This window comes from Hippoglossus hippoglossus, chromosome 19 (assembly GCF_009819705.1).
Source record: "Hippoglossus hippoglossus isolate fHipHip1 chromosome 19, fHipHip1.pri, whole genome shotgun sequence".
In the NCBI taxonomy this organism is placed as follows: Eukaryota; Metazoa; Chordata; class Actinopteri; order Pleuronectiformes; family Pleuronectidae; genus Hippoglossus; species Hippoglossus hippoglossus.
This window is the reverse complement of record NC_047169.1, coordinates 20,683,256-20,693,416: the sequence shown is the minus strand read 5'-3', so window position 1 is coordinate 20,693,416 and position 10,161 is coordinate 20,683,256. Positions and strand designations below refer to the sequence as shown.

Below are 10,161 nucleotides of genomic sequence, written 5' to 3'. Positions count from 1 at the left end.
GAGGTTTCCTGTTGAGAAAATGCTGCTAAATGACTAAATGTCCACCTACCACACAACTGCCAGGAGCGGTCGGCCGCTGCCTGGATAGTTACTGCTCTTTGACCCTAAAGGTCACCATGAACTCAGCATGTTCCACCGTGACTCGGCATGTCTCTCTGGTTTGCACTGATGATTTACCATGATTAATACATGGGATGCATCTCCATAATCTAGAAACACCATCACCTGTATTTTCTCTGGTGCTTATATACTTGGGTGGGCCAACTGGGCTATAGGTGAAAGGGAAGCTGCAAATTTCAGACTGATGTGATCCACCCTCCGTTATTCCCTCTCAGAAAGCCATGTCTACCAACAGGGTCAATCACCTGTATGGATGATAATCCTTCAACACTGGGACGCTGTAGAGACTTGTAATAAATTATTTACATTTTCTTTATTATGAACAAATCCCATGGATAGAACTTTCAATACAACCGGCCTTATCTTTTAACCTCGCAAATACTAGTAATGTACATTTAATGTGATATAGCCTATGTGATAATAAGCCAAAAGTGTACAGTAACTAAAGTCAAGGGTTGACTGTGTGTCATAATTCAGGATCAGTTGATCATGAGTCTGTTGAAATATTGTTACTGTTACTCTTTTGGTTTAATGTGGAAAAACACATTTCTAGTTTCTCGTCAAACCTGATCGGGGTTGATCACGCTTTTATTGCGTTTTTGGTATTTCTCTCAGCTATAGGCTTAGTTTCCCTACATTAAAAGAACTGTCATACCTAGAGGGACACTCCAGTGATTTTAGTATTGTATTTCAATAAAGTTGTGAGTCTTGCACAGAGAGAATAAAAAGGAAAGGTGAAAAATGAGAGCCTGAGACAATCTGCTATAACACTCCTTTGTGCGACCTGAGTACAAAGGAGTGTAGAAGTCCTCAGGGTTATTTCCTTTTTAACAGACAGAAATAAAACTTTGCTTTATGTGTAAAATCAGTTTAGATTCCCTTTAAATTTTACTTTATAGGTCTCTACAGTTGTCAGCCGTGTTGGAAAATATCTTTATTCAACAGCATGGTCTCTCTGTTTGCAATCAGGACTTTACGTTCAGATTTTGTAAAGCTTTCGCTCAAAACCCTGTGCTCACACTCAAATAGCCCCTGCATGTGCTTAGATTTCCTGCACAGGCAGTTACTTAAACTGGATTAATGCACTCCTGCACAGGGCTCTTAAAGAAGTAAAGCTAATGCACCTACATCTGGCTTGTAGCACAAAATATCTTACGTGCAAAAGGAATAATCAAAGAATAGAGAAATCAGAGAGCAGACATTTCAAGCGTGCACAGAAGTAGAAGAGCTGAAGCTCGAGCGCAGGAAATCTGTGCAAGCAACAAAATATCCGAGGGCAAGTGCACAGTTTGAACACAAGCAGGGTATATTTGAGTGCAAGTGCAAGGTTGAGTTAAAGCATTACAAAATCTGAACCTTAAATCAATTTGCCCTGCTCTCAAACTGAAAGACCACACTCTCGAATAAAGAGAGGAAAACCCCCATAGAAAAATAGCCCACAGTCTCCTTTGACCAAACAGTTAAAGCTGTTTCAATGCAAACTGTCTCCAGATCCGTATTTCTCTCATGGGATGTGTCCAGGAAGCTAACTTACCACTGGTGAATCTGAATCTCCGGGGTACACGTTGTATAAATTGCAATTAACTAGAATGTTCATATCAGATTATAAGATAATATTAAGGGCAATGGATATTATATTGTATCTTTATCGAGGGTGACAAATAAAGTTCCCATGGAAAAGATATAAAAAACTGTATTTTGTGCTTCTTGTGACATGAATAAAAAACTGCGGAAATTATGTTGCTGTGATAAGTTTATTGCTTTTCTTTCTGTAGTATACAGAGATGCAGGCAAATACTGTTTTTTACAATAGTAAAGCAAATCAGTGGCCAAGCAACATGGAAGCTTCTGTCAGATGTGTTTTTTTTTTTTATTTTCTTAATAAGGGAAAATTATTGTGAAATGAACCCAAATAAAATTTACAAAAAAAAGGCCAGTGGATATTCTTACAACAAGAGAAAGTAAAGAGTACCAGCTTTGTCTTATATTCAAGGTGGGCATTAATAAGCCTACATGTAACCATAGAAACCATTTCATAAGTGCAACACTTAATAAGTAACAGAAACAAAGCAATAATTGGTCAAAACAGAACACAAAGTGAGACAGATGTTTACAGAGGACATAACTAAATACAAGAAATGTATTGGCCAGTGCACTTGAATTGTGACATTTTGAGAAATGATCACTTTTCTTTGCATAGATTAGATGAGAAGACTGATTCCAGGCTAGTAGCTGTTCCTGTTAATATGAAGCAACAGCTAGAAGACGGTCAGTTTAGCTTAGCATCAAGACTGGAATAAGGGAGAAATGGCAAATATGGCTCTCGTTTGCAGCAAAAAACCAAAGTGCAAAAGCAATAATTTGTGCTTAAGGATTATGTGCTGGATAAAACAGGCTAGTGGGATTCAAAGATGCTGGGGATGGATAAGATAACAAAAAAGACCTAATCTTGTGGAAAGGATCATTGTGGCTAAAAGAGGGTGAAGATCATTAAGGTTCAGTGTGTAGAATTTAGGGACATCTAGTGGTGAAGTTGCATATTGCAGCTGAATACTCCTCACCTCACCCTCCACTTCCAAATATGAAAGAGAACCTGTGGTAGTCACCTTCAATTGTCATAAAAGGTGTGTAGTTTGTCCAGTCTGGGCTACTGTAAAAAACATGGCGGCTTCCGTAGAGAGAACTGATGTAAATATAAAGTATTTAAATATAAAGGGCCCATTCTATGGTAAAGAAAACAACAATTTGTACAATTTAGATAAAACACACAAGTGAAAATATCACTAGGATTAGTTTATATTCAAATTCAATTGATCCCTTACACCTAAATCTTACACACTGGACATTTAAGTAAGATGAACATGCTTTAAGGCAATTGTTACTTTTGGACAGAGCCAAGTTATTCCCCTGTTTCCGGTCTTTGTGTATGCTAACCTAACGAGCTGCTAGCTTTAGCCTTACATTTAGCAGACATGACAGTGGTAATCAGTGATCTCATCCAATCTAATCGATCTCAAAATGAAAAACTATTCCTTCAAGTTTTTACATGTCTGAAACAATAAACACTTACTGACCAAAACAAAACTTTAAAGGGTGGTTTGAAAGACTAACGTGTGTCTAGGCTGGCCCCTGGTACATGTTCGTGCTGTGTTTATATGCAGTATTCACAGTCAAGGTCTGAATATATTACATTTTCCTATTCACAAGTGCTAATAATGGGCATTTCCACTTCACATGATTCTTTAAGGAAAAGTGTTTTTTAAGAAAGCATGGCTTTTCAAAGTGGTTCCTTCACTTTGCATCACATTTTTAAGAGATTTACGAAGAAATGTCCGTAGTCGGAGTGGTAGCACTGGAGTTTCCTGGTAAATCCTAAAGAGCCCCAATCTATTAAAAGGAATGACAGTATAAATACAGGTTAAAGCATAAATATAAAAACACAAAAATAAATAAATGTGATTGGTCTGGAGATGGAAAGGGTGAATTTTTTTAAGGACAAAAATAAAAAGTACTTTAAAATAGAGATGAAGTTGTCTTTTTCATTAACATTCGTCAGATTTTGCAGCTAAAGTAAAACTGACATATGGTGGAGCTTTCTTTAACCAAACCAGTCAATAGCTGTCATGGCATATAAGATGGGGGGAAATTGGTATAAAAATGGTAGTAATTAAAAGCTGTCGCAAATAAGGCACAGTTTGTCTGCCGATTCTAACGATAAGACCAATGGTTTTCAAAGACATGAATTTCTCTCCATAATGTTCTCCCTATGGATAAATAGGCCAAATAGTGAAAAGAAACTTGTATAAAAATAGGACCTTCAAAGGAATGACAAACACTTCTACACATATTCTACATTCAAGCAACCTGTGACAAAAGTGTATTAAGCTAGAGGTGCACAGTGAGATTTTTTTGTGTCATATTTACATCATATAAGGAATTGATTACGTAATACACTTAAATTTGGGGTTTGTGACCTTTTCCACACCACTGACAAAATATGCAGATGTCAACTTGTCTCCGTCAGTACAGATGGTTCTGATATTTACAAAATGGCCGTACGAAGCAACCCAATTCACCTTGTAATTCCTTTCATTTTTCCAGTAATACAAACAGAGACTCAGAAAGAACTGATTGTCAAAATGTGTCTTCAAGTCTAGGTGGCGTTAACACTGATATTGCATAAGGTGTTGGTATAAAGCACTGTAATCACGTCCTTCCATTATCTAGAAAAATCCTTCATGTGTCCACTGGGATACTTATTTGGCAGTTGTGCGCATCGCTGTCCAAAAAGACATCGATCATGTCAAAAAGCATCTTGTCTTTGGATTCTGGGTATCGCGACAACAGAAGAACCTGATTTCAATGAAGTGGAGGAAGTAAGCAAAAATATAATCTGTTGTTCAACTTCTGACTCAGCCGACAAAGTTTGAATTTGACTGAAGGCTAATGGTCTACTCTTCATAATGTGACATGTGGTATAACAAGAAACTAATTCAGGTACTTGCTGAATGCAGTTGTTCTTTGGTATGGTCAGAGCTGATGTCACTGCTCCACATAGATACCCTTAAGCTGGTGTTTTGTGTGTGATGATGGCTAGTTTGTGCTTAGCCAGCACTTGTGATAGGGTGATGTTGCTTTCACCAGTGCTCCAGGTGGAGGTCCATGGCAGAGTTCAAGTTCATGTCTGTGACATCCAGGAACTCTGTGTTGAAGATGCTGGGGCCACTGGGTGGGGCAACGCTGAAGGCCGTGGCTGAGCTGGGTGGCATCAGGTCCAGCCACTCCATCGTTTCCCACGGCGTCTCGCTGAACGTCATGCTGACCATCCCCTGAACCTCAGGGAAGGTGGACACCTTGTTGCTGATGGGCGACAGTGGGGTGTCCATCTGATCTCTGTTGGTCACGAGTTTGTCCTGTGGTGGATGGTGAGGGTGGCGGTGGTGGTTGTGGGGGCTGCCGTACCCTTCGCCCTCTCTGTTCCCTTCGTCATCCACCCCGTCCTCGGTAGCCATTTTAAGAAGGGCCACTTCCCCTCCCCGGCCGATTGGACTCCCAAGCAGAGTCTCCAGGTGGCTCTCTGTGATGTGATTGCCTGAGTGGTCGTACGGTTGCTGTGCGGGGTACAGGTGCTCATAGTGACGGTGGAACCTTGGGATGAGGAGGCCGGGATACCCTGGGGACACAGTAATGTGAGGCACAACTTTGGTTACAGAGGACCTCTCCCTCTCTTCTCTGGCGTTAGCTGGCATCTCTTTAAGAGAAAGAGGAGAGGAGGGAGGGTCACAGCAGGTTCTGGGATCTGATACCAATGTGAGGGCGGGTAACTCGTACGTGAACTGTAAAGCTAGTGCACTTGGTGATTTACGTGGGGATTTTACGGCAACATGCAGTCACGGGGCCAGCTACAGTTTCGTTCCTGGGGACTATTGTTGAATTTCACCTTACCTCCACTCTCTATGAGCACATCCAAAAGTTCATCCATCTGCTGACTTCTGGTCAGTTGCTGTAAAAAAATAAAATAAAAAGAGATACATTTTACCGGCTGAACAATACTTTTACTATTGAAATTGAATTAAGTTACATTCAAGGATTTTACATGGGAATATGCAAGCTTTCAAGCAGTTTACTAGTTTTTCTAGCCTTAGGCCAAAAGAAAGAGTTTGTGTGGATCCTAGCATATGACTGCAAAACTATATTATTATTGCATTATAATAGCAAGCCCGGTTATTTTCCATCTTCAGATGCTAAACTGTCGAATTAAGCTAGCTGGCTAGCTTGCTGTGTCTGCAACCTCATCAGTGTTATGGTCCAAAAAAGGAGCTTTCAAACAATCTTTGTCTATATTTTGACAGAAAGATGTTGCTCTTCACCAGTTAACCTGTGAGACAAATCCCATAATCAATTGATCAGTTCTTAATTGGAGAGTAAAAAAAGAGTATTAGTGCCGTATTGCAGAAGAATAGATTTCAAGAAATAATTGCATGCAGGTACAACCGACAGTAGCCTTGCAGTCGACCACTACGAAACCTTTCCTTCTCCACAAAAGAAGCAATTTCCTTCAAGTCTTTGTGGTTCTTAGTTCGAAATGGAGTTTCTGATACTCATATACTGAACAGGACATTTTACAGTTTAAAAATAAAATTGTATTATGGACAAACTTTGTATTAGAAACACTTTTAATGTTTAAATTACTATTATAAACATATATTTGTACGTTTTCTTTTACTACTATTCAGCCAGTGACCAGTATATTAGTTTGGTTGTAAAACATGTATTTATTCAATGCAAGTAATTCAACTAATAAAAGTTTATTCATATTTTTTATTATACAAAGAAAACACCAGTGTGCCTTAGACATAATAAAGGGTGAAAAGTTAGTGCGGTAAACAAAGCAAATGGATGAATGAAAGAGGTGCAATAGAGGTGATGGACTTTAAGAGACAGAAAAAGAAGAAGAAAGGAGGAAAAGTGGAATTACAGCAACGCCGATAGATCAAATCAAATCTCTGGCCAGCCATTATCTACTGAATTTGATCATGGATTTGAGTTTACCTGCTTCACTGCATCCTCATAGCATGGGGGCTGTCTTAAGTCAGAAGCATCTGAATCTGAGCTACTGAAGGCAGGGGAAGACACCTGGCTTTTTTGGCCAACATGCCGAGGAGAGGGCAATACTGAAATCTATATGAGAAATAGGTAAAAAGTGACATTAGCCCTCCAATTACAACTGGGGAGCTCACCAAATATGAATGAATTTCATATTAAATCAAAAAAAATATGAATAAGGCCGTCATGTTCGAATAATAATCCCATCATATGAAACATTTAACTGTAGGAAATGGGTTTGGCGCGTTGTGTTCTGGTAAAGGAGTCACTGATGTGAAGGAATATGTAATGAAAACAGATGAACTCTTAGAGTGGAGATGGGACAAGAGTGACAATGAACCTCACAACAAAGGACAATTGCATAGAGTCAGACAGATCACAAACTAATGGAAAGGAGAAAAACGGTTACGTGAATGTGAGGTGATTCAGACCAAGTATCAACGTGAAGACATTGCAGGTGCACTTTGACGTGGACATGAACATTTACCTTTGGTTGCATGTTCTGGTTGTCAGCTTTGGCTGCGCTGCTGTGGTTAAGGCCACAGTCGGTTGAGGGGGGGAAGTCTCCCTGAAGGCCTCTTTGGTCAGAAGTGTAGGAGCAGTTCACCGCCTGGCCACCGCTCTTCTGGTGGATCTGTCGTTAGCAAATAATCAAATGTAACAAAAGATAGCACTGACATGAAGAAAACATTAGAGATATACTGTGGTTACAGATATTTTCATTATGCAGAGGTTAAAACTAATGGCCTCCACCAAGGCGCTCACGTTTGTCTTTTTTTGTTAGTTGCAAGATTACGCAGAAACTACTCAACAGATTTCCAGGAATATTTGATCAAACGTTAAGGGCATTTTTAGCCATGTTCGCGGCGTGTATTTCTCATTTCTACATTTTTATATAATTAATTCATTTTTAATTAGTTTATTTCTCTATATCTGTGTCTGTATGTTGATTAAGTAGCTGGGTATAATTACATCTAAAGCTGGGTTGGGTCATTTATTTTTTCTAACATTTATTTAAAAGTTCGGCTGTTTCAGTCCTCCAAAGTAATACAAATTGTATGTGGGAACATTCACAACTAAGTGGCATGTTTGTACATTTGTATTATTTTAGATGACTTGGCTTACAGTTAATAACCGTGATTCATACCTGCATGTTGCGTGCTCTGTTGTTGCCTGGGGGGTGGTGGTGACCGCAGCTGTCCCTTCCCAGTGGAGGGGAGAGCAGGTAGGGGTTGTTAGGAGACGAGGGCTGGGGACTACTGGAAGGCTTTGCATTGGGAGAGTCTTGCGGTGAGCACTGTGGACTGAGGAAAGCGGACATGGTGGAGGGGCTGCCAGAGGCAGGGGCCGTGTCCATACACTGTGGCCCCCCGGGGCCCCCCAGATTGGTGAGGGAGGTGTTACAGTGCCCCATATCCTCCATGCAGTTGCCAGGAGGGCTCTTTAGCTGTTTGGGATTGGACAGAGGGCAGCTGGAGGACAGGGACATCGGCTCCTGCTTTACAGTCACCCCAAAGAAGTGCTGTCCCATCATGGCGGGAGTCTGCTGGTGGTGCATGGAGGGGTGAGGTGGAGGAGGGTCCTGTGTTGCTCCATAGCAGCGTTTCCTCTTGTGGAGCTGCATTTTCAGCTCTTCGACCTAACAAGCACGGTCACAGAGGTAAATATGTCAATGTTTTGTGTGAAATGATCCTGTAATATCATGACAACAACAGCTAGTAAGATTTCTGTCTAAATAGTAAAATATGTTATAATGTTATGTCATTGTTGCACAGTGTGTGCATAGCTACCTATTTTTAAATCCAAAGGGCCTGTATCTGAGTCATTATCCTGCATGTGTACTTCCTTGGTTCACTTGAGCTGGGGTCTTTCTGTGTGGAGTTTGAATGATCTCCCTGTGCAGGTTGGCTGTACTGTCACGGCTCACACTAAATGGGACTCAGCCGTCTTTGATGGTAATAATATGACCAGTTCTTTTCCTACTATATGACAGCTCAAAATACCTGCTGTTAAAAAGAGCCACTTTGTTTTCAGTCCATCCACTGTGATAAATCAGAAGAAGGAGAGGGGCTATATTTGCTTTATGCGTTGGAGCTACAGCCACTTCTGTTGTAATCTGTAATTCAATTACAGTGGATTTTACTTCCCTGTTAAATTGTATGTTTTACAGAACGTCACCAAGACACTTGGAAATCATATAGAGGCACACACTGCTAATGTCACACTGCTGTCTGCAGCTTTAAAAGACAACATTTAGTTTTTCTATATGTTTGTATGTTGTTTGAATATATATATATATATATATATATATATATATATATATATATATATATATATAATATTTGAATGTGGCAACTGATACACTATTCCACTATACCTGTCTCTGCTCCTGGTGCAGCTTCCACGTCAGCTCCTCAATCACCTTCTGCTTTTCCACCAGCATCTTATCCTTTTCAGCTTCCAGGCCGTCCATGGCTCCGCCTTCCCCCACCCTCTGTCCCCCGCTGCCCTGGTTGCCCCCTGCCAGGCCGTCCTCCATGCTGAGCTGGGCCGGGGACGGCTGCAGGGCGAACTGCGTTGGCGAGGACATGGGCACGTCGCTGAAGCTGTCGGGGAGCGAGCCGCTGAGGGACAGCTCAGAGGAGGCCGGAGAGATGGGCGGGGTGGAGGAGGTGCTGGGGTACGGATAGTAGCCTCCCTGAGACAGGGCGCTGGAGGAGGACGGGGACTGGTAGGACGACAGGGACCCGGTGGGTGTGACGGGGAAGGTCACCGTGGTGATGTCGGAGGAGCCTGAGGGCGAGGAGCCCGCGTTGCAGTCCTTGAAGGGCCTGAGTCGCTCGATGAGGGCGGTCTTGGTACCTGAGACAGGCATGCCTCGGATACGCAGGTGCTGCCTGAGCTCTGAGACCTAACAGAGGCAGAAACAGATAGATGGGATTAGATTGCCTGTACAGAGCAGATTAATAAATGATTTTAATTCCCCTTGGCACCTACTTTTAGGTCATCTAGATTGGCTGGCAGGGGCCCAGGTTTGACTGGTGAGATGTTACTTTGGTTGGGATATGTGCTCTTCACTGGAGAGGAGGAGTTACTGTTGGCTGTGCTGGACGGGCCACTGGGGCTACAAGCCGATATCTGCTCACTGGATCCTCTACAATGACACAAGGGAAGTGGATTAATCATTTACAGCAACAGATTTAATGTAATTTTAATTACACATTGTATACCCTATAAAAATATCACTTTGCTCTAAAAAATACAGGCTCTCTTGTGGTTCCTAGAGTCTGTAAGGGCAGAAGGGGAGGTAGAGCCTTCAGCTACCAGGCTACTCTCTTATGGAACCAGTTGCCACTCTGAGTTCGATAGGCAGACACCATCTCTTTCAGGTTAGACTTAAAACGTTCCTCTTTGATAAATATTATAGTTAAGGCT

At 41.5% G+C, this 10,161-nt stretch overlaps 1 protein-coding gene across 4 annotated transcripts in view; it reads right to left on the bottom strand.

Annotated features, from left to right (window-relative positions):
- Positions 1–2,915: 2,915 nt before the first annotated feature.
- myocd (myocardin) overlaps positions 2,916–10,161 on the bottom strand; it is a 121,382-nt gene continuing 114,136 nt past the window's right edge. For all 4 annotated transcript variants that reach the window (XM_034569901.1, XM_034569902.1, XM_034569903.1 and 1 more), the window contains 7 exons: positions 9,724–9,880; positions 9,104–9,637; positions 7,874–8,365; positions 7,214–7,360; positions 6,673–6,801; positions 5,566–5,623; positions 2,916–5,371 (listed from right to left, as the gene is read on the bottom strand). In XM_034569901.1, coding sequence (XP_034425792.1) covers positions 4,758–5,371; positions 5,566–5,623; positions 6,673–6,801; positions 7,214–7,360; positions 7,874–8,365; positions 9,104–9,637; positions 9,724–9,880 — 2,131 coding nt within the window. In that variant the 3' untranslated portion in view covers positions 2,916–4,757. The remainder of the gene's footprint in view (positions 5,372–5,565; positions 5,624–6,672; positions 6,802–7,213; positions 7,361–7,873; positions 8,366–9,103; positions 9,638–9,723; positions 9,881–10,161) is intronic.